The sequence below is a fragment of the Nerophis lumbriciformis genome, linkage group LG20 (assembly GCF_033978685.3).
Source record: "Nerophis lumbriciformis linkage group LG20, RoL_Nlum_v2.1, whole genome shotgun sequence".
NCBI lineage: Eukaryota > Metazoa > Chordata > Actinopteri > Syngnathiformes > Syngnathidae > Nerophis > Nerophis lumbriciformis.
Window position 1 is genome coordinate 26,321,011 of NC_084567.2, and position 26,598 is coordinate 26,347,608.

Below are 26,598 nucleotides of genomic sequence, written 5' to 3' on the forward strand. Positions count from 1 at the left end.
TATGAGTTGGGAAATTGTGTTAGATGTAAATATAAATGGAATACAATGATTTGCAAATCATTTTCAACCCATATTCAGTTGAATATGCTACAAAGACAACATATTTGATGTTCAAACTGATAAAACTTTTTTTTTTTGCAAATAATCATTAACTTTAGAATTTGATGCCAGCAACACGTGACAAAGAAGTTGGGAAAGGTGGCAATAAATACTGATAAAGTTGAGGAATGCTCATCAAACACTTATTTGGAACATCCCACAGGTGTGCAGGCAAATTGGGAACAGGTGGGTGCCATGATTGGGTATAAAAGTAGATTCCATGAAATGCTCAGTCATTCACAATCAAGGATGGGGCGAGGGTCACCACTTTGTCAACAAATGCGTGAGCAAATTGTTGAACAGTTTAAGAAAAACCTTTCTCAACCAGCTATTGCAAGGAATTTAGGGATTTCACCATCTACAGTCCGTAATATCATCAAAGGGTTCAGAGAATCTGGAGTAATCACTGCACGTAAGCAGCTAAGCCCGTGACCTTCGATCCCTCAGGCTGTACTGCATCAACAAGCGACATCAGTGTGTAAAGGATATCACCACATGGGCTCACTGCTCAGGAACACTTCAGAAACCCACTGTCAGTAACTACAGTTGGTCGCTACATCTGTAAGTGCAAGTTAAATCTCTTCTATGCAAGGCAAAAACCGTTTATCAACAACACCCAGAAACGCCGTCGGCTTTGCTGGGCCTGAGCTCATCTAAGATGGACTGATACAAAGTGGAAAAGTGTTCTGTGGTCTGACGAGTCCACATTTCAAATTGTTTTTGGAAACTGGGGACGTCGTGTCCTCCAGACCGAAGAGGAAAAGAACCATCCGGATTGTTATAGGCGCAAAGTTGAAAAGCCAGCATCTGTGATGGTATGGGGGTGTATTAGTGCCCAAGACATGGGTAACTTATACATCTGTGAAGGCACCATCAATGTTGAAAGGTACATACAGGTTTTGGAAGCTTATCTTAGCTACAACCGGGTGGAAGGCGGGGTACACCCTAGACAAGTCGCCACCTCATCGCAGGGCCAACACAGATAAACAGACAACATTCACACTCACATTCACACACTAGGGCCAATTTTAGTGTTGCCAATCAACTTATCCCCAGGTGCATGTCTTTGGAGGTGGGAGGAAGCCGGAGTACCCGGAGGGAACCCACGCAGTCACGGGGAGAACATGCAAACTCCACACAAAAAGATCCCGAGCCTGGGATTGAACCCCAGACTACTCAGCACCTTCGTATTGTGAGGCAGACGCACTAACCCCTCTTCCACCGTGCTGCCCTGTGGCGCATTATAAAGCCTAAAATACCACAACGGAGACCCCCGGACTGTTGAACAACTTAAGCTGTACATCAAGCAAGAATGGGAAATAATTCCACCTTAAAAGCTTAAAAAATGTGACTCCTCAGTTCCCAAACGTTTACTGAGTGTTGTTAAAAGGAAAGGCCATGTAACACAGTGGTGAACATGCCCTTTCCCAACTACTTTGGCACGTGTTGCAGCCATGAAATTCTAAGTTAATTATTATTTGAAAAAAAAAAAAAAAGTTTATGAGTTTGAACATCAAATATCTTGTCTTTGTAGTGCATTCAATTGAATATGGGTTGAAAAGGATTTGCAAATCATTGTATTCCATTTATATTTGCATCCAACACAATTTCCCAACTCATATGGAAACGGGGTTTGTACATCTTGTAAGACGATGTCGGTGATGAAATGGGGAAATAGCCGCTATTTACACTCGAATCAATCAACTATGGCGGTTATACGGTGTCGATTGGGTGCTACAAATTGTGAGTTCAAATATTTGATTTCTTAATTTTTTCACGTTTAATATGCATCCATCCATTTTCTACCGCTTGTCCCTTTCGGGGTTGCGGGGGGTGCTGGAGCCTATCTCAGCTGCATTCGGGCGGAAGAAGTGAAGGTGCTTCTCGAAAGCTACTCAGAAAATTTTTATATTAGGGCTGCATGATATTTTAGAAAAAAACTTAATTGTGATTCTTCCCTCCAAAATTGCGATTGCGATTTGCAATTTTTATATTTTATACATAAAAATACATAACATTGCAAAAACAAGTGAAGGAAGACATGTTACTAGGGGTGTAACGGTACACAAAAATTTCGGTTCGGTACGTACCTCGGTTGAGAGGTCACGGTTCGGTTCATTTTCGGTACAGTAAGAAAACAACAAAATATACATTTTTTTGGTTATTTATTTACCAAATTTGTAAACAATGGCATAACATACATATACACACAGGGTCTATTGCCAGGGTTAATGTGGTCAACATATATCAAATAAAAACGAAATAAGATAATGCTCAGAATGGTTTCTTAGCAAAACCTTTCTACATATAAAGTGCTTTTTTTGAATGATTGATTGCGACTTTCATTAGTAGATTGCACAGTACAGTACATATTCCGTACAATTGACCACTAAATGGTAACACCCCAATACGTTTTTCAACTTGTTTAAGTCGGGGTCCACGTTAATCAACATTAAACTGCCTCAAGTTGTTGCTCAGATTAAATACAATGACAAAACCTTTCCTCTGCATATAAAAAGTGCAACATTAAGCAGTTTCAAGTAAACTCAGCCTCAGATTAACCCCCCCAAGCCTGGCAAACTTGGCAGTAAGAGGATATACTGTATGGGCTCATTGTTCTTCCACCATAGAAGTGGGTCAATATCTAGTTCTTAATGCAATATGGACTTAAATCTGCTGCTATAAAAACATTTGTTCTTGCTTTAGCCCTGCCTGACTCGCTGAGGAGAGGCTGCTTGAATGCAGTGGTGACGCTTCAAATGGGTTAGCATGTTTGACGTGTTGTCAGAAGCAGCTGCTGAACAATTTTGGCAAACCTCCGTTCTCCATTGTTGTATCGCATCGCAGTGTTCCCAAACTGGAGATCTTAACGAGGCAGGAGGGTCTTTCAGCTCTAGCTTTTACATGTTGTCGTAGCCCGGTCGTTGCTAGCATGCCGTGTGTTGTGCCTCAGTGTGCATTGTTTACACAACGTGCGCTACGCTACTTAATATGTCCCTGTGGAAACTCGTTCGGTACACCTCCGAACCGAACCAAAACCCCCGTACCGAAACGGTTCAATACAAATACACGTACCGATACACCCCTAGATGTTACATATCCTTGTCTCAAGGGGCCACCGATTAGAACAATTTGCAATAATTTACTTAAAAAAATATTTGGCTTTATGCAGACAGACTCAGAGCTTTTGTCATGCTCTTTAATTTAAGAACTAATCCATAAAAACTATACAGTGTATGTAATCATGATATTCAATAATAATGATTGTAACCATGTAAAAGGATATAAACTTTTATATCTCATTACTGTAGAATTATTTACCATTGCACTGTAATTAGAAGGTAAATAACTGTGTTATCCTAAATAAATAAACAAAAAATCAAATGGACTAATTTCCGTAAGCAAAAATGTAACCTAAATAGATAATGAACATCTTAAAGTGCATTTGTTTTCCAGTTGGAACAATTAGGTCATACGTTGTCTTTTTGTTTATTGCTATTACGTCATTACGACAACATTCTTGCTCGTTCGTTCGTCAGTGGAGATGGGCTCATATCGCCCATCCTATTTGAAGCTGAAATATTCCTACAACGGGACATTGGGCTTTATAATTTAATTTTTTCCTTCCTAATTTGTATTAATGTCCTAGACTTCCCACTGGCGACTCGCGAGGCTCTATGTACTGTGTGTGTGTTGATGGCGGCGCTCTGCTCTAGTCTCTGCCGAGACAAAGATTGTGAATGACTGAAAAGAGGGCCACTCTGTACAGTTAATTTCACTGTTAAATATACACACTCAGGTGCTGAGAGCGATGCACGAAGTGAGTCGTCTTTCTCACTGTTTGAAACGAGAGATGAACAAAAGCTAGGCTAAATAATTTTGATTGGCGTACATGGCTGTCACTCAAATGTCGGTTACGGCAGGGTGGGAAAAACTCAGCCTCTTGCATTTATTTACTGCACTAATTAAAACCTTGATGTCGATTCAATTTCGATTAATCGTGCAGCGCTATTTGATATCATGAAAGAATATGAATGCAAATGTTAATCTTGATGTTCCTGGGTCCGAATTCAGAATGGGTTCTGCGGTGGAGAGAACAGATGAACATGTGAGGGAGTATTTGATATATCGGGGATTCACCAACACACTGAAACATCTGGACAGCGAGATGAAAGTCGACAAGGAGAAAGGCTTCAGGGTGAATGATGCAAATATGAAATATCAATATGTATTTTATTCTTGATGTAGATAGATGATTAATACAGTGATGGTTTGGGTTTGACTGTCATCAGGTGGACAAGATCATTGATCAGCTGCTGCAGTTCATCCAAAGCTTTGACCTGACGGGTCTGAAGGACTACTGGCTCTATTTAGACAGACGTCTTTTCTGCAGACTGGAGGATGTTTATCGATCCACCGTGAACAAACTAAGAGCTAGCCTGTATAGATACTACGTCATCAACACCATCCAGGTAACAAATTAAGAGCGAGATTGTATTGTCAGTGTTGATTGCCACTTATCCAGATCATGGTAACCAGTAAAAGTTGAATGAAGGCAACTGGAATCTTCTTGGTTGTTGATGACGTTTCACCTGTCATCCAAAAGGTTTCCTTGCTTAAGCTTCTACAGGGTTTGTCCCCTTGGCAGAAGGAATTCATATGCATCTTGAAGAGAGAAAGGTTATTAAATTCTATGAACACATTCTGGACAGGGAAGGACTGCTTGTTTGAAATGGGTGTGAACTGGAGATCGACCGGTATGGCTTGTTTAGGGTCGATACCGATACTGATCATTAGTAGTTAAGGAGGTAGCTAACCGATATTTGGAGCTGATATTAATTTGCGGTACAATTTAACTAACCAAAACAGCAAAAACACTAATGTGACCACCCCCTGGCTACACATCCTCCAGAAGTTTAAAAGAAACTCCACACCTACAATTTAGGACTGAAGACAACCTACTCAGTGGCCTAGTGGTTAGAGTGTCCGCCCTGAGATCGGTAGGTTGTGAGTTCAAACCCCGGCCGAGTCATACCAAAGACTATAAAAAAAATGGGACCCATTACCTCCCTGCTTGGCACTCAGCATCAAGGGTTGGAATTGGGGGTTAAATCACCAAAATGATTCCCGGGCGCGGCCACCGCTGCTGCCCACTGCTCCCCTCACCTCCCAGGGGGTGATCAAGGGTGATGGGTCAAATGCAGAGAATAATCTCGCCACACCTAGTGTGTGTGTGACAATCATTGGTACTTTAACTTTAACTTTAACTTTACGGTGGAGCATGGGTTAGCGCTTGTGCCTCACAGCAAGAAAAAAAAATGGTAAACTGGTTTATACTTTTATAGCGCTTTTCTACCTTCAAGGTACTCAAAGCACTTTGACACTATTTCCACATTCACCCATTCATACACACATTCACACACTGATGGCGGGAGCTGCCATGCAAAGCCCTAACCACGAGCAAGGGTAAAGTGTCTTGCCCAAGGACACAACGAATGGCGGAAGCTGGGATCGGACCTGCAGCCCTAAGGTTGCTGGCACGGCTGCTCTACCAGCCAAGCCCAGAAGAACGTCCTAGGTTTGATTCCTGGGCTCAGGATCTTTCCGTGTAAAGTTTGTTTTCTACGTGACAGTGTGGGTTCCCTCCCGGTACTCCGGCTTCCTTCCACCTCCAAAGACATGCACCTGGGTATAGGTTGATTGGCCCTTGTGTGTGAACGGGGGTGTGAATGGTTGTCTATCTGTGTTGGCCCTGTGATGAGGTGGCGACTTGTCCAGGGTGCACCCTGCCTTCCGCCCGAGTGCAGCTGGGATAGACTCCTGCCCCCCCAGCCCCTCCCCGCTATCCCGAGATGGACAAGTGAGGAAAATAGATAGAAACCTCTAGGATATAAGGTGAAATGTCTTCAACAAACAAGAAGATTCCAGTTGCCTTCATTCAAACCTTGCTGGCCAGTAGGTACAGTATATTAAACCATGTAATTATTTAAACCATCAGCAAATAAGTTTCATTCTGATTTGCAGAAAGGGTACATGGAGAAGACTCAGGAGTTTTTCCAGAAGCAGGCTTTGGAGCTACAGGGTCAGCCTGAGTGGCGTGATTGGTTCATTCTGCCGTATATCCCTGCACCTGAACACAACTCGGCCTTCGCTCCGTATTTCTCCCGCCAGTGGTCTGACACATTCTTGGTTTCATTGCACAACTTCCTGTCTGTGCTCTTCCAGTCTATGCATATCCTTCAGCCAAGTCCAGCTTTTTTTTCTTTTTTTTTTTACATAAAAACAAGCACTTTAATAAACACAACGTTAAAGTGTTTAATTTTGTAGAAAAAAAGCTGATAAAAAAACATGAAAAAAAAAAAAACATAGTAATTTCAAAGGACAACTTTGAAATGAACTAAGACCCTGAGTCAAACTAAGACCGAGTGTTGCTGATTACAGTCCAATAACCATAAGAACCATCTATAAGAGAAGGCCTTATAGATGAAGCTTCAGGTTTATAGTGGCATCTTGTGGTTGTTTATGTGGGGATGTTGCAGCAGGCATTGCCAGCTAAATTTCATATTTTAGAGTTGTATATTTCAGCCGCATGTTGTTCTTACAGCACTTTCTTTGACTTGCATTCTTAACTCACCTTTTGGTTCCAACCCAATGTTTACTTTCCTTAACTGGCCTTCACCCCAACCGGTGCTGCTGAGTTTTGATGCTGAAGTCCAGAAGACAACAAGTGTCCTGGAGGAGAATGAGCAGCTGCGTCAACTGGTGAGTGAGGGCATGAAAAAAATGCTGCTTTTTTATACAATGACACAAAAAAATCTCTTTAAGGCTCGAAAACATCCATCATCTATTGACATAAATGAATTGGGTCGGTAGTAGCTCAGTGTTTAGGACTTGGAACTTGTGTCCATGTTCAGTATACTGTATATACCGTATTTTTCGGAGTATAAGTCGCACCGGAGTATAAGTCGCACCTGCCGAAAATGCATAGTAAAAAAGGAAAAAACATACAGGTAAAAGCCAGTAAATTAGAATATTTTGAAAAACTTGATTTATTTCAGTAATTGCATTCAAAAGGTGTAACTTGTACATTATATTTATTCATTGCACACAGACTGATGCATTCAAATGTTTATTTCATTTAATTTTGATGATTTCAAGTGGCAACAAATGAAAATCCAAAATTCCGTGTGTCACAAAATTAGAATATTACTTAAGGCTAATACAAAAAAGGGATTTTTAGAAATGTTGGCCAACTGAAAAGTATGAAAATGAAAAATATGAGCATGTACAATACTCAATACTTGGTTGGAGCTCCTTTTGCCTCAATTACTGCGTTAATGCGGCGTGGCATGGAGTCGATGAGTTTCTGGCACTGCTCAGGTGTTATGAGAGCCCAGGTTGCTCTGATAGTGGCCTTCAACTCTTCTGCGTTTTTGGGTCTGGCATTCTGCATCTTCCTTTTCACAATACCCCACAGATTTTCTATGGGGCTAAGGTCAGGGGAGTTGGCGGGCCAATTTAGAACAGAAATACCATTGTCCGTAAACCAGGCACGGGTAGATTTTGCGCTGTGTGCAGGCGCCAAGTCCTGTTGGAACTTGAAATCTCCATCTCCATAGAGCAGGTCAGCAGCAGGAAGCATGAAGTGCTCTAAAACTTGCTGGTAGACGGCTGCGTTGACCCTGGATCTCAGGAAACAGAGTGGACCGACACCAGCAGATGACATGGCACCCCAAACCATCACCCAACCATGCAAATTTAGCATTTCCTTTGGAAATCGAGGTCCCAGAGTCTGGAGGAAGACAGGAGAGGCACAGGATCCACGTTGCCTGAAGTCTAGTGTAAAGTTTCCACCATCAGTGATGGTTTGGGGTGCCATGTCATCTGCTGGTGTCGGTCCACTCTGTTTCCTGAGATCCAGGGTCAACGCAGCCGTCTACCAGCAAGTTTTAGAGCACTTCATGCTTCCTGCTGCTGACCTGCTCTATGGAGATGGAGATTTCAAGTTCCAACAGGACTTGGCGCCTGCACACAGCGCAAAATCTACCCGTGCCTGGTTTACGGACCATGGTATTTCTGTTCTAAATTGGCCCGCCAACTCCCCTGACCTTAGCCCCATAGAAAATCTGTGGGGTATTGTGAAAAGGAAGATGCAGAATGCCAGACCCAAAAACGCAGAAGAGTTGAAGGCCACTATCAGAGCAACCTGGGCTCTCATAACACCTGAGCAGTGCCAGAAACTCATCGACTCCATGCCACGCCGCATTAACGCAGTAATTGAGGCAAAAGGAGCTCCAACCAAGTATTGAGTATTGTACATGCTCATATTTTTCATTTTCATACTTTTCAGTTGGCCAACATTTCTAAAAATCTTTTTTTTGTATTAGCCTTAAGTAATATTCTAATTTTGTGACACACGGAATTTTGGATTTTCATTTGTTGCCACTTGAAATCATCAAAATTAAATGAAATAAACATTTGAATGCATCAGTCTGTGTGCAATGAATAAATATAATGTACAAGTTACACCTTTTGAATGCAATTACTGAAATAAATCAAGTTTTTCAAAATATTCTAATTTACTGGCTTTTACCTGTATATGTCGCACTGGAGCCCGGCCAAACTATGAAAAAAACTGCGACTTATAGTCCGAAAAATACGGTACATGCATTTACAATCCCACTAATATTTGTTTAAATGTCATTTACCAAGTTTCAGCTCAACCTCAACACTTTTTGTCTCATTAACAAACTTCTCTGTGAATTTTTGACTTGGCTCACCTTCATTTTAATTGAATGCTTTCCTGGCACACACTTTTAAACATACAGTAGTACACAAATGTTCTATAGATGGCATGCATGCTCTATATTTATCTTTACAGTATTTGACATCTGGACCCTAAGTAAATTTGAGGTGATTGCAAATAAATTCACACTTGTTTTGAAAAAAACATTTTAGATGTAAGTTCTATAATCATTCCATACTGTAAAAATATAAATCATTTAGGGGACAAAATTAATTCAACATTCATGCCATGAAGTATTTATTTACATGATCCCATTTTCTCCTTTAGCTGTTCGCCCTGCAGACAGACGGTCGAGACCAAAAGAATGGAGACGAGGTGGTCCATCACAAGCTGCCGGCATATGTCCAGAATATGGACCGTCTGGGAGACACTGAGCTGTGAGAAATTAACATCTGTCTTTTCTCCTCTGAGACCATTGACTCTTAACAATATGTAGCTTGTTGTCAAATAATTAGCTATTAGATATACTGTGTGCGTGCGTGTATGTGTATGTTGGGATGTAATTTTGACACTTTTTGACATAATATTGAAGAGTTAGTCTGTCTTTAGCAGTCAACATGAAATTCTAATGTAAGATCTTTAACATTGGCTTTAAAAGCTGCTGCATGTCACTTCACAAATAATCACCTCAGAGTAGGGCTGGGCGATATGGCAAAACAATTATCACGATTAATTTTTTTATGTAATTTGATCTCGATTAATATCACAATTAGAGATGTTCGATAATATCGGCCTGCCGATATTATCGGCCAATAAATGCTTTAAAATGTAATATCGGAAATGATCGGTATCGGTTTCAAAAAGTAAAATGAATGACTTTTTAAAACGCCGCTGTACGGAGCGGTACATATCCGGTAAATTATGGACGTAGGGCATACTTGCCAACCCTCCTGATTTTCCCGGGAGACACCCGAATTTCAGTGCCCCTCCCGAAAATCTCCCGGGACAACCATTCTCCCGAATTTCTCCCGATTTCCACCCGGACAACAATATTGGGGGCGTGCCTTAAAGGCACTGCCTCTAGCATCCTCTACAACCTGTCGTCACATACGCTTTTCCTCCATACAAACAGCGTGCCGGCCCAGTCACATAATATATGCGGCTTTTACACTCACATAAGTGAATGCAATGCATACTTGATTAATAGCCATACAGGTCACACTGAGGGTGGCTGTATAAACAACTTTAACACTGTTACAAATATGCGCCACACTGTGAACCCACACCAAACAAGAATGACAAACACATTTCGGGAGAACATCCGCACCGTAACACAACATAAACACAACAGAACAAATACACAGAACGCCTTGCAGCACTAACTTTTCCGGGATGCTACACCAAAATACATTAAAGTGCAGTTTGAATTTGAGATACTGTAAAATAATGTGTACCAACACACAAAACAAGTTTAATGATTATTTCAGCAACATGTTTTTCTATCCACAAACCAAAAGAACACAGAGTGTGGAGTTTTTTTAGTACGTGCTGTATCAGAGTAGTGAAATCTTTGCAGACACATAAACAAAAAGTCTCATTAAAAATATTTAGATATAAAAATACCTTTTCTGATTAAATTAGTGGGTGTGTTGATTCTCTCAGTGGGGAACAATACAGTCACATAGACGTTCTGAGTGCCTGCAAGTCCGCATTTAGGGCAGGATTATTGGTGCGCTGCAGCAGATAGTGAAAGTTAAGACTGTCATTAAAGCCGCTACTCCTTTTAAATGTTGTATTTCAACTTCTGTCCTAGTGTTAGTCATATTGCTTTATTTTGTTCTTCTGGGCAGTACTTCCAGCTTTGTAATGGGAAGAGGCACAACGCTGATTGTTCACCGAATGTACACAAACACATTCACAGACACACACAGGATCACGGTCAATAAAGGAGGATTGTTCCGTACAGGATTATACCAAGCACCGTTGCTTTCCCACTGTTTACCACTGCGGTGACTTATAACAGACATATCCGCCATGTTTGATCGAGGAAATTTTCTACCAGCTGATCACCGTTATCGAACTCAAATTAATCGCCCAGTCCTACCAAACAGTAAACATTTTAACCAGGAAATATAGGAACATCTTCAACAGCTAGCATATGTGACCAATAGTGGTTTAAGAGAACAGAGTTACCAATTGTATTAGAAGATGTTTCAAATCTCATCCAAACAGGCTTCATTCGTTCAGGTTCACAGACTAGATAAGACAGATCTAGTCTGAGGGGATGGTGCAGGACCAGAGTATTTATGTTCTAAGGATAGAGTCACGGCCCAGCAAGAATGGTTTCATGGTTCTAAACAGCAATTGTTAAGATACAATGAAATGAAGCTTCTGCCAACACAACTGTTGTTAAGATGGAGTCACCCTCGTTAGCATTCAGTTGTGTCAGTGTTCAAGGGCGCACCTCAAGTCAAAGCGTCTAACAAATTACAAACACAACACAACCAGCTGTGTCGTGTTGATTCTTTGTTAGAGGCTAAATGATTGAATGAATGGATGAAAGTCCTGCATCATATGGTGGTTGTGATGTCCACATTGGAGACGATAGGGACCTCTACGTTGGGATTTAACAAAAAAACACACATACTGACTAATACTTACCTTTTTGACTCACACCACCCACTAATGCACTGATTTATATCATGATTTATTTACTGATGATGGGCAAACTATTCATGTTAAGACTTAGCTGTCAACCTGCACCTGAAAAAGAAACAGCACTTTTTTGAGGACAAAAATTTTCACATTTTGGACAGAGTAAACCAGACCTGGGCATTCGGCGGCCCGCTGGCATACAACGGTGCTGCTTTTGTTTTGAAAAGCGTTATTTGTATTACTTCCGTGTGGACGTATGCTCAAACAAAAGTTGATGACGAATGCCGTGTTTTCAACAAGACATGGACTGCCAAGTATTTCTTTACAGAAATCAAAGGTAAAGCCGTGTGCTTAATTTGTGGTACACAGGTTGCTGTGTTTAAAGAATATAATTTGAATCGCCACTACACGACGAAGCACGAGGAAAAGTACCGGAATCTGTCTGATGAAGCGCGCGCAAGGGAGGCTGATGCGTTGATGGTAAAACTGCAAACCCAACAAGAATTTTTTGCCAAATTTCACACCCCCAGAGATGCAGCCATCAGGACAAGTTTCGTCATTTCTCACAAAATCGCCAGAAAAAGTAAGGCGTTTTCTGACGGAGAGGTTATTAAGGAGTGCTTATTGGACTCTGTTGCGCTGATATGCCCGAAGAAGAGGGGCGCATTTGAGAACGTGTCACTCTCCCGAAGCACTGTCTGAGAGGTGTGATGTACGTAACACCGCCCAGCTGCTCATCTTACGTGGGATAACTGCAGACTTTCAAATCACGGAGGAGCTGGCAGACATGCAGTCAATTAAAGAGACAACCACAGGTAATGACTTGTTCACATAGGTAAATGCGTGTTTGGACATGTTAGGACTGAAATGGGACAAGCTGGCAGGTGTGACAACAGATGGTTGTCCAAATCTGACGGGGAAAAATGTTGGACTTTTAAAGAGGATGCAGGATAAAGTGACAGAAATTGACATTTTTGCATTGTATTATACATCAAGAAGTGTTGTGTAAGACAGTGTTAAAAATAAAACCATCAAAAGCAATCTGCTTTTGTATAAAGTTAAGTTAGGTTAAATGAAATTATTATTATTATTTATCTTACGGTATATCAAAAATAATTTGAGCAAAATTTAATTGAAATATTGTCGGTGTGGCCCTCCAGCAGTGCTCAGGTTGTATAAAGTTAAGTTAGGTTAAATGAAATTATTATTATTATTTAACTTACGGTATATCAAAAATAATTTGAGCAAAATTTAATTGAAATATTGTCGGTGTGGCCCTCCAACAGTGCTCAGGTTGCTCATGCTGCCCCCGGTAACAATTAATTGCCCACCCCTGGAGTAAACAGTTGGTTTCAAAGGAGCATGAGGGAGGTTATCAATGTCAAAGTAGAAAAAACATACCTAAATTGAGGGGCAGGGGTAGAGAGATCTGCAACACCACCCACTGTATCCCCCCACATACAATTTTGGCCTTTCATTTCTACCTAAGATATTCAATAATTTAGCCTCTAATAAAAAAACAACAGGACACAGACACTTTAAGTTTGAGGGACCCCCTTACCCACTGATACAACTCAATGCACAAGGGTGATTCCATTCATAATGACCGTTGTGCTGGCAGAGGTTTCATCTTTTTATCTTAACAACTGTCGTTTTGCAGCACAATATAGCCAAAGCATCCTTGTCTTGGCACGTCTCCTCCTGTGGAGGATACATCCTTTGGATCCTACACCATTCCCTCAGACTAGAGCTGTCCTACCTAAGTCTGTGAGCATGAACTGAAGAAGTCTGCTCGAATAAGAGGTCAAATGTCTTTGTAGACAATCTGAATAGTTGTGATCAATTAATTGAAAGAATACATTGACCCGATGAATGAGATTATTCTCGGGACCTGTACAAACAAGCATTCACCCTCAGATTGACACCTATGGGAAAAATACATTATAATATTAATATAATCTGTTTTTATTACACTAAACAAATAACCTGTTCTATTACACTATCCAGTTACTATAATATAATTTATTACATTATTACAATTGACATAAAATGTTTTTGGGATGTGTTTCAATGTTTGATCTGCAGACTGTGAGGCAAACATGACACTTGACCACAGTGCGGTCCAAATGCCAATGGAAATATTTTTATTTCAAATTTTTAAAGAATTTGTCCGCTTTTGTGTCCTAAGCCAGCAATTGAGAGTGAGTGTAATACAGAGCATGAATCAAATGGTGTTTCAACTGCACAAAAGGATTGAACCCCGATTGTAATTACATTTATTTTTAACTTTGTGTGCTGACTTGTAATAGATACAAAAATGATAATTTGTAATATTACATGTGTTGAGTTTTGCTGTTTCTCTGCAAACTACTGCATGTTGGTCATCTTAGCCAATAAATATAATTTATGACGAGTTATTACTGATAAAGTGTGTATTATTGTGTTAACTTGTGCTGATTTTCTAAAATAAACAATTCACATAATGGATTGTTGTTTTTTGTCATGACAAACAAAAATCTCATTAATTGACCTTCAACTTTTCAAATAAATTCACACCACCTAATAAGACGCAAAGGTTTGTTAAATTATATATTGATAAGTTAAATTTATTTTCGGCTCATATTAAGTAAAAATACTAACAGAAGAGTGAAAATGAACAAATCCATAACCAGTGCAGTAAAATAAAGAAAAAAGTTATTCACAATCACATACCCCAAAAGAACATGTCAAAGGACAAAGGGAACAATAGTTTATTTTTAATTTGTTTGCGCTGCCAAATACAACTATTGTCATTTTCATTATTGAGATGACTACATTTTGATTTAAAGTTTTCCAGTACAAACCAAGTGAGATGAAAAGATACACTACTGTACTTAAAGTACAGTACATACATTGATATTTGGGCAAATGTGCCTATGCAAGTTTTATTTTTACTAGATGCTTTTTGTCACTAAATGATCAATCATTCAAAATTCATTCTGTGTGATTATTTGACCACTCTTCTTGGTACAATAGCTAGGCTTAATTTCAATTGTTTGTTTTCCTGGCAGAGAGCCCACTTTTAAACATAATGCACAACTGTTCTATAGGGTAAAGGTCAGAACTTTGGTAAGAACATTTTAGTCTGCACTATTCATTCTAAAACCAGTTGTGACATGTTTGAATCATTGTCCTGTTGGAACGTCCAGTTTGTCCAAGTTTCAATCATCAATTTGTTGATTTGATGTGAAGATGAAGAATTGATAGGTATTTTTGTGATTGTATCTACTTAGTAGCTTGTACCAGTTGCAGTGACAGTAAAACATGTCCAGGACATGATGTTAGCACCATGGTTGACAGTTCTTAGCTTTGAAAAGTTCATATTGACTCCTACAAAAATACTTCTTCTCATTTACTGTAAACACATAGGTCTAAACATCAACCTTGTAGTCCAGATAACATTTAAGTTGTCCATGTGAATGCCTGTATGTTTCATTGTAGAGTGAGGATGTTGATTTTGTAGCAGGGTCTTCTTTCTTGGTGGACACCCTATCAGTCCATAGTCATGTAAATGTGTCTTCACTGTGGACAGTGGCACTACAGTTCATGTTAGGATTGAGTCTTGCTGCTTTTCTGGATTGTTCCTCAACATCCTAAACTATTTCCTTGCATCTGATTATGACTATTTGGCTCTGCTTCCAGACCTTGACAAAGTGTTGACGAATCCAAATAACCTGTCGTTATGTACAACTGTTTGAAGTGATGATGTTGGAATGTGCAGCTTTTTAGACATTTTTCCAAAATACTTGACTAACTTCTACAATTCTCATTCTTACATCTTTACTGACTTCCTTGGACCTTCACATTGTTTTGAGTATTGGATGATCCAATACGAGCTCAAATACTAATTGATAGAGATGTCTAATCATGGAATTGGATTGGGGACCGATACTTGCCTTTTTTAACTCATCGACTGATGAGCTGCAGAGCCCAGCAAATCTTTACCACAGCTGTGTCCCAATGTTTACATGCTAAAGATTGTACTCACGTGAAAGATTCCCTCAAAGGGGATACACGCTCAGGAGGACACAATTACATTTCTACATTCCTAGTTACACAATGCAGGAGTTGCATGAAATCCAGGAGGGTGTGTGTCTTTAATAAAAATTAATTTAAAAACAAGCAACAACAAAGGTGTCATGTACATACTTGCCAACCTTGAGACCTCCGAATTCGGGAGATTGGGAGGGGGTTGAGGTAGGCCGGGTCGGGGTGGGTGGGGGTGGGCGGGGGTGGGGGGCAGGGTTAAGGGGGGGAAGTATATTTATAGCTAGAATTCACTGAAATTCACTAACTGTACTATACTTGCTGCTTACTTGAAAAAAAAATAACACTTACCTTTCACTATTTGAGTAGCCTTTGTTCTGCCATTTGAGTACTGGCGAGCGATCTCTGAATCCGGGAACATATCCTTCACGGATTTGTTGAAAACATCCGCAAATGAGAACGGGATGTTGCTTGCAGCTATCAGCATAGCCATCTTTGTCTCGGCATGTTACACCCTCGGGTCTCCATTTAGCAAGGTGGCCCATAATACTGGGCTGTGACCGGTGCTGCGTTGCCGCCGCCTTGTGCTTCTCCGACCGTTCATGAGTGACTATATCATTTCGGCCACCGAGTTCAATCGAGAAATCTGATCTACAAAATTTGCAGGCAGCATAACCCTTCCCCTTCGAGCTGTCCTGGATGAACTGAAATTCTTGTTTCCAATCATTTTGGAACTTGCAAACGTACTTCTTCTTCTTACTCGTCGTCGCCATGACTGTCTCTTCTTCGTTCTTCTGCTTTCGTCTCTGTTATATTTTTGGACATTACTACTTGCCGTAGTTTTGAAGCAATGCATGATGGGAATCCGGATGCTGTGTGTCAGTTCATTAACGTGCCGGCTGGAATAAACACACGCTGAGAAATAGCTCCGTGCCTGCCTACTTTATGGGTTATAGATAAACCTATGGATAACGGAGACATATATAATAGTCTCCTTTTCAGGTGAGAGACGACGCTAAAGGCTTTGCCTGTAAGGCACGCCCCCAATATTGTTGTCCGGCTGGAAATCGGGAGAATGGTTGTCCCGGGAGATTTTCGGGAGAGGCACTGAAATTTGGGAGTCTCCCGGAAAATTCGGGAGGGTTGGCAAGCATGGTCATGTATCCACAGTGTGAAGCCGCTTCTAAAATACCAATCCTCAACATCTTCATTTTAATCAGTATTAACACTCTATAGGTGAAGGTAGTTATCGTAGCAACTAATGGAAGTGTAAAAGTAGGCAAAAACATTGTGTAATATCCTCAAATGGATTTTTTTCTGGATAAATGTCCCTCGCTCTGTCTTCCAGGGACTTGGTGTCAAGCCAGCGAGCTGTAAGTGCCGCCAGCACATCATCCAGAAACTTCTTCTCCACATTGCTACCACAAGGCCGGCGCACTCCCGCAGTAAAAACAAAGCAGCTGACTTCGGCGTCTTCCCCGAGCCAAGCGGTCGTCGGCAGAAAGGACCAAACAAGCAGTCAGGTGACAATAACATACTTTTATAACACAATCAGTGTGTACTTTGTCGGACCTTCACATGGGTCAACATCCTAAATGTCTTTTGTAGCCTTCAAAGACCAAAGACGCTGAAAGGAATGCCAAAGAGAAACCATTCTCCAGTCAGACATCCAGCAGCGAAACGTCCACCTTCCAACAGTCCAACCAGCAGACCAACCAACCTTCTCATTCACGCCATAAGAGAATCCAGGCACATGAAAAAGAGAGGAAGGAGCTCTTCTTTAAACCAACACCACAGGTGTCTAGTTGACCATTTCCACTTAGACATTATGGGTTATGTTGGGTCGGCGGGGCTCAGATGGTAGAGTGACCATACCTGCCAGACAGACGGCCGTTGTGTCCTTGGGCCAGTCACTTCACCCACCTTGCTCCTGATGTGTCGTGGTTAGCGCCTTGCATGGCAGGTTCCGCCATTAGTGTGCTAATGTAATGTACTAACCCCGTTTGCATATGAGTTGGGAAATTGTGTTAGATGTAAATATAAACGGAATACAATGATTTGCAAATCCTTTTCAACCCATATTCAGTTGAATGCACTACAAAGACAAGATATTTGATGTTCAAACTCATAAACTTTTTTTTTTTTGGAAATAGTAATTGACTTAGAATTTCATGGCTGCAACACATGCCAAAGTAGTTGGGAAAGGGCATGTTCACCACTGTGTTACATGGCCTTTCCTTTTAACAACACTCAGTAAACGTTTGGGAACTGAGGAGACACATTTTTTAAGCTTCTCAGGTGGAATTCTTTCCCATTCTTGCATGATGTACAGCTTAAGTTGTTCAACAGTCCGGGGGTCTCCGTTGTGGTATTTTAGGCTTCATAATGCGCCACACATTTTCAATGGGAGACAGGTCTGGACTACAGGCAGGCCAGTCTAGTACCCGCACTCTTTTACTATGAAGCCACGTTGATGTAACACGTGGCTTGGCATTGTCTTGCTGAAATAAGCAGGGGCGTCCATGGTAACATTGCTTGGATGGCAGCATATGTTGTTCCAAAACCTGTATGTACCTTTCAGCATCAATGGCGCCTTCACAGATGTGTAAGTTACCCATGTCTTGGGCACTAATACACCCCCGTACCATCACAGATGCTGGCTTTTCAACTTTGCGCCTATAACAATCCGGATGGTTCTTTTCCTCTTTGATCCGGAGGACACGACGTCCACAGTTTCCAAAAACAATTTGAAATGTGGACTCGTCAGACCACAGAACACGTTTCCACTTTGTATCAGTTCATTTTAGATGAGCTCAGGCCCAGCGAAGCCGACGGCGTTTCTGGGTGTTGTTTATAAACGGTTTTCGCCTTGCATAGTAGAGTTTTAACTTGCACTTACAGATGTAGCGACCAACTGTAGTTACTGACAGTGGGTTTCTGAAGTGTTCCTGAGCCCATGTGGTGATATCCTTTACACACTGATGTCGCTTGTTGATGCAGTACAGCCTGAGGGATCAAAGGTCACAGGCTTAGCTGCTTACGTGCAGTGATTTCTCCAGATTCTCTGAACCCTTTGATGATATTACGGACCGTAGATGGTGAAATCCCTAAATTCCTTGCAATAGCTGGCTGAGAAAGGTTGTTCTTAAACTGTTCAACAATTTGCTTACGCATTTGTTGACAAAGTGGTGACCCTTGCCCCATCCTTGTTTGTGAATGACTGAGCATTTCATGGAATCTACTTTTATACCCAATCATGGCACCCACCTGTTCCCAATTAGCCTGCACACCTGTGGTATGTTCCAAATAAGTGTTTGATGAGCATTCCTCAACTTTATCAGTATTTATTGCCACCTTTCCCAACTTCTTTGTCACGTGTTGCTGGCATCAAATTCTAAAGTTAATGATTATTTGCAAAAAAAAAAAAAATGTTTATCAGTTTGAACATCAAATATGTTGTCTTTGTAGCAGATTCAACTAAATATGGGTTGAAAATGATTTGCAAATCATTGTATTCCATTTATATTTTCATCTAACATAATTTCCCAACTCATATGGAAAAGGGGTTTTTATAATGTAAAGCACTTTGAGTATCGTTTCAAGTATAGAAAACCGCGATATAAATACTGACCATTTACTATTTATGTTCTTCTTACAAGAAATCTGTGTTTTCCTCAAGCCACAAGAGAAGAAGGCGGAGGGAGGAGAGCTGGAGCCTTCGAATGAGACCTGTGGTGAAGCTCCCGACTCCTTAAGCAGCAGCAGGAGTGGAGGAGGGCTGTCAGCAGAACAGCCTTTTATCAAACTCAGCCAGGAGGAATATGGAGAACATCATTCCTCCATCATGCATTGCAGGTATGTGGTCTTCTCTTCACAGGTTTTTTTGTGCTTAAAACACCTAAAAAACATTACCATGGGATTTTGCCGCCTTGTTTTTATAATTGGTGCGGCCTAAAATGTTTGAATTTGTGGCAGCTTTTTTAAAATGTTGCAGCAAAAGTTGCAATGTTTTGAATTTTTTTTTTCCAGTCACATTGAATCAACTTTTATGAATTTGTTATCATTGTTAAAGTGCTCTCTGTAATCTTAACCTCAAATTGCACAGGATTGTAACAACAATTGGAACTGTGTTGATGTTTTACTTGTTTTAGACTACACAGACCTAAAAGCAAGACACACCATGGCTGTAAAATCACTTATTCAGAGCTCATTGTCAAATTACTGTACTGTTCTAATTATTTATAACTAATAATAGTAATACATAATTCTAATTATAGAAAGAAATGCCACCAAAGACTTCTTTGTTGTCCGCTGTCTGCTTTACAGACATTCTCCGAGGTAGTTTTACACTTGAAAATTGTTTGTCCATCTTAAACATTTATTTATGTTCAGACACATTTACACCAGCATGTTTAGAGCAGTATTAGCCCACATTTAATTTTTTGTTGGTACACACTTAGCCAGACGGCGCATGTACTGTAGTTATTAAAGTGTGACTCAATCGATGGACAGTTGTGTGGATGGTCCAGCTGGCCGAGTAAGCACGCTATTTATGTTGAAATAGCAAAGCATCAAGTTCCGCAATCACAGCTTCGAGTCACACCAACCTCACTCTCTCGGCTTCCGTCTGCTCCAACGTCTCACCCTTCCTTTGTGCTGGCTTCTAGAAACAGTAGTTCATCCTCCGTATATTCAGCTTCAAAAAGATAAGATTGTGAATCCTCATTTGTCCAAAAATAGTCGTCTTTGTTGTCTATTACCAAGTCTGCCATGATTAAAAAACACAAGTGTTTGTTTCCGGAAATAGGACACACAGTTGTTGCCAGAAACCGTAAGTGCACTGCTGTGGAAACGGAAATCAATGCATGGAAGAAATCAATGATTAAAATGACCAAACTACGGTAAATATTGTACATATTACATATTGTTCTGAATGATTCTGTTAATACATTATATACATATATATAGACTTTTAGTGTGTATATAAAACATTGATTGAGGGTTTTGAAGGCTACAACCGTGACTCCCATTAGCTAAATCCTCCAAGCGTTTTTTCTATCATCTTTAAAATCCTAAAAAAAAAAAGACGTATGTTCTTGTCTCTCATAATATAATGATTGTGAATGATAGGCAAAATTCCAAAAAAAGAGCAGTTCCGCTTTAAACAGAAGCAATCCTCTACACACAAGTTTGGTAGATCAGATTTGAGTGTGCTATCAAGTTTGCACGTGTTTTAATACACAAAACTTTAAAAGTTTGGGCCCTTTGAATATTATCTCTGTCAATTTGTCTTCATGTCTCAAGAGTGGATTGTTCTGGTCGCCGGGTGGCCAGTTTGGATGTGGATGGTGTTATTAAGGTGAGTCTCATAGAAAATGTGTAAAATAATGATTGCAAATATAATAAATCATTGCTGCTCTTCAGGTGTGGTCCTTCAATCCTGTAATGCAGACCAACGCCACCATCATGTCCAAGTCACCTCTATTGTCACTAGAGTGGGCCACCAAACCAGATAGACTGGTATGAATATACAGTACATGTATTATTTATATACACTGTTTGTTATATGTTGTGTTTGTGTTTAGTTGTTACTGGGCAGCGGCGTGGGGACGGTGCGGCTGTACGATACAGACGCCAAGAAGAACCTTTATGAGATGAGCATTGATGAAACTCATCCACGGTACACTCTCCTAAATACATGATTTACACAGAACTTGTACCAAGTATACACTGCAAATACACACATGTAGGGAGGAATGGATATTGAAAGTGTTACTTTTATAGGTACACTGCAAAAAGTCAGTGTTCAAAAACAAGAGAAAAAAAAATAAAAAAATTAGGGGTATTTTATTTGAACTGAGCAAAATGATCTGCCAATAGAACAAGAAAATTCGGCTTGTCAAGACTTTCCAAAAGTAAAATTAGCTAACCTCAATGAACCCAAAAATACCTTAAAATAAGTATATTCTCACAATTTTCTTTTTAATTTTATTTAATGTTTTTGTCCTTTCCAGCTTCTCAGGCAAATCATATAGTTGATGTAGATGCCCATATCGGCTTATATTCTCACTAATAACAAGTGCACTTTTCTTGGTAGAAAAAAAAAGAGACCTTTTGCTCAATATGTTGAAAAATATTCTTAAATTAAGTAAATGCTAGTGCCATTATCTTGACATAATGATATGCGCTCGGCATCATGATTTTTTTTTTCATGCTTGAAGTAAGAAATGATAACTTTAAAAAAGTAGTTTTATACTTGTGAGTGTTAATGATACAGCTTTGCATCAGTTGATATTCTAGTTTCAAGCATGTTTTACTCAATATCGGTCATAAAATCTCAGCTACAAGCTGTAATATCTTACTGAGATAATTTAGGACCAAAACCCTTAAAACAAGTAAAACACTCTAACATAAAATCTGCTTAGTGAGAAGAATTATCTTAACAGACAGTAAATAAGCAAATATCACCCTTATTTGAGATAATTAATCTTACTTAGATTTCAGTTTTTGCAGTGTACCGACTCAATTCTGTCAGTACTACTAAGTATTGAGTCACGTAAAATCAAACGGTACTATATTTCGATACCTTTCTTGCCACGTCTGGTTGCAGACTCGTCACCCGCTCAAACCCTCGGTGAGTAAACAAGCACTCATGCAGCAGTCAGAGCGGACTCGGCCAAACTGCATCTACGTAATGTTGCAATTTTCCTTGCAAATAAAGCAAGTATGTCTGATAGAAGACGATCCGAAATAAAGTAGGGTTTCACCTTCATAATGTGCAAGCTTCATTTTAATTTACACTGACTGTGCCATATACATGCAACTGATTAGCATAAGAGGTTTTACATTTTACATTTCTACACTTCAAAATGTGTTAATAAAACTACAACTAAGATGTACGTTACAATCAAACAGCTTGTGTGTAATAAATGCAATATAAACACTTTGTAGGCAGCAACTGACACATTCATCTTCGTGGCAAAGACTATTTTCTGACTGGGCAACACAACATAGTCTATAAGCTATTGCCATCTAACATTGTGGAATTACATATGCATATAAAGTCTACTTTTTGCACCAGAGACTGGTTTAATGTAGGGATTATTTTCACCTGTGGCTGATAAATACAGCAAAAATAAGTGCTTAAAAAATACTACTCACCATCATGCTGAATTATTCGGAGCCCTGGCTTTTTACCTTTGCAAAAAAGTTCTCCTAAGTCTTTTGTGTTTTTGCTCATTTTCGCTAGTTTGTGGGCTTATTTTTTGGCCAACATACCTGATGTGTATGACTGCAGATGGAAATTAGCCTCTGAAACTTTTAAATTTTATACGTTCATTATTGTCCATTGTCCCATGTAACAAAGATGTAACAAATATGACAAATGGCAACTTATACGTTCTATCAGGAGTTTTATTGTACATCTATGAACAAGCTTAATGGTGTGTCTGGTGGGATAGGACAAGTTAAGTCGGAGAAAATGTGGTCTTTTATAAATAATTTATTGTTTTTGTGCGACCCGGTAGCGAATGCGTACCGGACCGGTACCAGTCCCCGGACAGGTGGTTTGGGACCACTGCTCTATAACTCTTGCAAATTAGATTCAGAAATTTAAGAAAACAAGCTATTGCCAGCATAGTAACCAACAAAACATTTAGTGTAACATTAATCTATTTTAAAGATTTTATTATTAAACAATTAACATATATTAATACATGAACACACACAAAAGTACCGAAAATTGGTACCGTGGCGTGCTAGTATCTATACCTAGGTACCGAGAATTGACACTGCACCGATTCAAATGTCAAAAGGTACCCTTGCCCACATATAGGAGATATTTGTGTATTATATTCTACACTGCAATAAACAAAGCACACAAAAAAACTTATTTTATAGCTATATTAAATCAAAGTCAATCAATCAAAGTTTACTTGTATAGCCCTAAATCACGAGTGTCTCAAAGGGCTGCACAAGCCACAACGAAATCCTCGGCTCAGATCCCACATCAGGGCAAGAATAAACTCAACCCAATGGGATGACAATGAGAAACCTTGGAGGGGACCGCAGATGTGGGGACCCCCCTGTTTTGTTGGTCAGTGATGATAGAGTTCTACATATGTAAGGCAGAATGTAACACAACAGGAATCCGTGTTCTTTATGACTTAGCTCATTACACAGCTTATTACGTCATTTTACTACTTCAAGTAAATTCATGGCAAGTACTATTAAGGATGGTTGTTAAAGGGGCTGTTTGCAACTTGCTCAAAGTTCCATTTTTTTAAACTGAAATACAACAAGAACACCATCTGCTATCTTATGTTACCATTGGTGGTTTGATAGAACATACAGTATATACTTCATACTTGCCAACCTTGAGACCTCCGATTTCGGGAGGTGGTGGGGGGGCGTGGTTGGGGCGGGGAGGGTGGTTAAGAGGGGAGGAGTATATTTACAGCTAGAATTCACCAAGTCAAGTATTTCATATATATACATATAAGAAATACTTGACTTTCAGTGAATTCTAGCTATATATATATATATATATATATATAAATAAATAAGAGAAATACTTGAATTGCAGTGTTCATTTATTTACACATATACACACACATAACACTCATCTACTCATTGTTGAGTTAAGGGTTGAATTGTCCATCCTTGTTCTATTCTCTGTCACTATTTTTCTAACCATGCTGAACACCCTCTCTGATGATGCATTCTGCTTCGTCTCCTTGTTGTGTGCGCAGTTGTGCACTGCACTCTCTAAAAGCCGTAGATGTTAATGTCACATATGCATGTACAGTAGATGGCAGTATTGTCCTGTTTAAGAGTGTCCCAACATTGCTGTTTACGGCAGACGAACTGCTTTACGGTAGACGAAAACATGACTGCTGTAGTTGTGTGTTGTTGCCGCGCTGCGAGGACGTTAATGAAACTGCCTAACAATAAACCCACATAAGAAACGAAAACATGACTGCTGTAGTTGTGTGTTGTTGCCGCGCTGCGAGGACGTTAATGAAACTGCCTAACAATAAACCCACATAAGAAACCAAGAACTCGCCCTCCATCATTCTACAGTTATAACGTGATTGGGCAGGCACACTGTTTATATTGTGGGAAAGCGGACGTGAAAACAGGCTGTCGACATGTCACTCAGGTCCGCCTGAATTTCGGGAGATTTTTCGGGAGAAAATTTGTCCCGGGAGGTTTTCGGTAGAGGCGCTGAATTTCGGGAATCTCCCGGAAAATCCGGGAGGGTTGACAAGTATGATATACTTTAACGTGTCTACAGTTTTCACATTTACGAATTATATAGAAAAAAAAAATTATTCGTCGGCCCAAGGAATTTGTCTGGCGTTCAGTTTTGTCTCTCACCGCTGTCTCATCCACACGCACATGGAAAAAATGCACATACACAAAAGCAGTGGCAGAGATACAACTAACAATTCATATGATGTTGACATGATAGAATATACATTCAATGATAGCTAACGTTAGTAGCCAAATCGCTGTCATTAGCTGACCACACATAAAGCTAATGCGTGTGTGTAGGACTGTAATTTACGTCATTACGTGCTAAAAGCCGGAAGAGGGCTGGATATAATGTTTAAGATACTTTGAAAAGTTAGCACCCCTTAGGCATAGGCGTAAAGGTCCCTCTAATGTGGTTTTACTTTTACACATTTTTACTCATTGCATAGTGATATATGCATGTTATGTTCATTGTTTAATGTAAATTGTCCGTAGGTATTAATGCTTGTTTGTAATCCAGTAGTGCCTTGGTTCTCATTTACGTTCAAAGAGGTCCAAGGAAGACCAATACGTACGAAAACTGAAGCAGTTTTTTCCTTAAGAAAAACTGTGGAAAACCTTGCAAACTCAACCTTCGTACTTTACGAGTTCTTTCTTAAATCTATTGTGTTTCTCACTATCAAAGTTCTGGTATTCCCAACTTTCTTTGGTCCGGGGGTGAATTATTTTGCAGTCGTAGTCAAGTACAGAGAAAAGTACATGGGGACATATAATAGTTTGTTACGCACAATGTTTATTGGTACGACAACTGAGACAGTGTATGAAGACCTAGGCACACTTGTGGAGAAAACGTTCTTGTAAACCGAATCCTACGAAAACAGGGCGTATGCAAACCAAAGAACATTTGTATGTGTCCTTTGATTAACTCATGACCAGCTCCAGAGTGTCTCAGACAAAGACAGCTGGGATAGACTCCAGCTCAGCATGACTATAATGCAGGGGTCAGCAACCCAAAACTTTGAAAGAGCCATATTGGACTAAAAAATACAAAAAACGAAAAGCCGTATATAAGTCTTATAATGAAGGCAACACATGACGTAAGTGTCTATATTAGCTATAATAGCCTACTATCAAAATGACTGGGTCGCAGGCTGAAGCAAATCTTCGTTGACAGAAATGTTGAAATGTAATATTTATTCTACACATTATTACAACATTGGAAAACATTAGTAAATCAGAGGCTACTTAGAAGGTGAGATAACTCCTGGAAATGACTGGCTTTTAATGGCCAAAGGTATAGATGTGTGTGTCCAAGTTAAAGGAAACGGCACCCTGTCTTCTTTTAATAGATTTATTACAATCTTTGGCAAGCTAGGTTATGTTTGCTGTGGTCTGGAACAACATGGCACACAAACAACTCTCTGAAATTCAGCCAATATTACATACAGATAATGTGTGATGAGACATGCAAAACTAAATTATATACAAAGAGGATAAAAGTAAAGGATATTAAATGAGCTCAAATATACCTACTAATGAGGCATAATGATGCAATATGTACATACAGCTAGCCTAAATAGCATGTTAGCGTTGATTAGCTTGCAGTCATGCACTGACCAAATATGCCTGATTCGCACTCCAACAAGTCAATAACATCAACAAAGCGCACCTTTGTGCATTCACGCACAGCATAAAACTTTTGGTGGACAAAATGAGACAAAGGAGTGGAAGATTTTACGTGATTACATTAAACAAACTGTTGTGTCACAGTCCACACTATGGTGAGTTCAAGAACCGCCGAAATTAGTAGAACAAAA

The 26,598-nt window shown here is 39.9% G+C and overlaps 1 protein-coding gene across 2 annotated transcripts in view; it reads left to right on the top strand.

The window, feature by feature from the left end:
- The window catches only part of wdr91 (WD repeat domain 91), a 36,963-nt gene that overhangs the window by 2,315 nt on the left and 8,050 nt on the right, over positions 1 to 26,598 (top strand). For both annotated transcript variants that reach the window (XM_061980708.2, XM_061980707.2), the window contains exons 2-12: positions 4,174 to 4,297; positions 4,392 to 4,571; positions 6,124 to 6,330; positions 6,778 to 6,861; positions 9,173 to 9,282; positions 16,875 to 17,049; positions 17,135 to 17,323; positions 19,206 to 19,381; positions 20,831 to 20,885; positions 20,951 to 21,046; positions 21,112 to 21,206. In XM_061980708.2, coding sequence (XP_061836692.2) covers positions 4,175 to 4,297; positions 4,392 to 4,571; positions 6,124 to 6,330; positions 6,778 to 6,861; positions 9,173 to 9,282; positions 16,875 to 17,049; positions 17,135 to 17,323; positions 19,206 to 19,381; positions 20,831 to 20,885; positions 20,951 to 21,046; positions 21,112 to 21,206 — 1,490 coding nt within the window. In that variant the 5' untranslated portion in view covers position 4,174. The remainder of the gene's footprint in view (positions 1 to 4,173; positions 4,298 to 4,391; positions 4,572 to 6,123; positions 6,331 to 6,777; positions 6,862 to 9,172; positions 9,283 to 16,874; positions 17,050 to 17,134; positions 17,324 to 19,205; positions 19,382 to 20,830; positions 20,886 to 20,950; positions 21,047 to 21,111; positions 21,207 to 26,598) is intronic.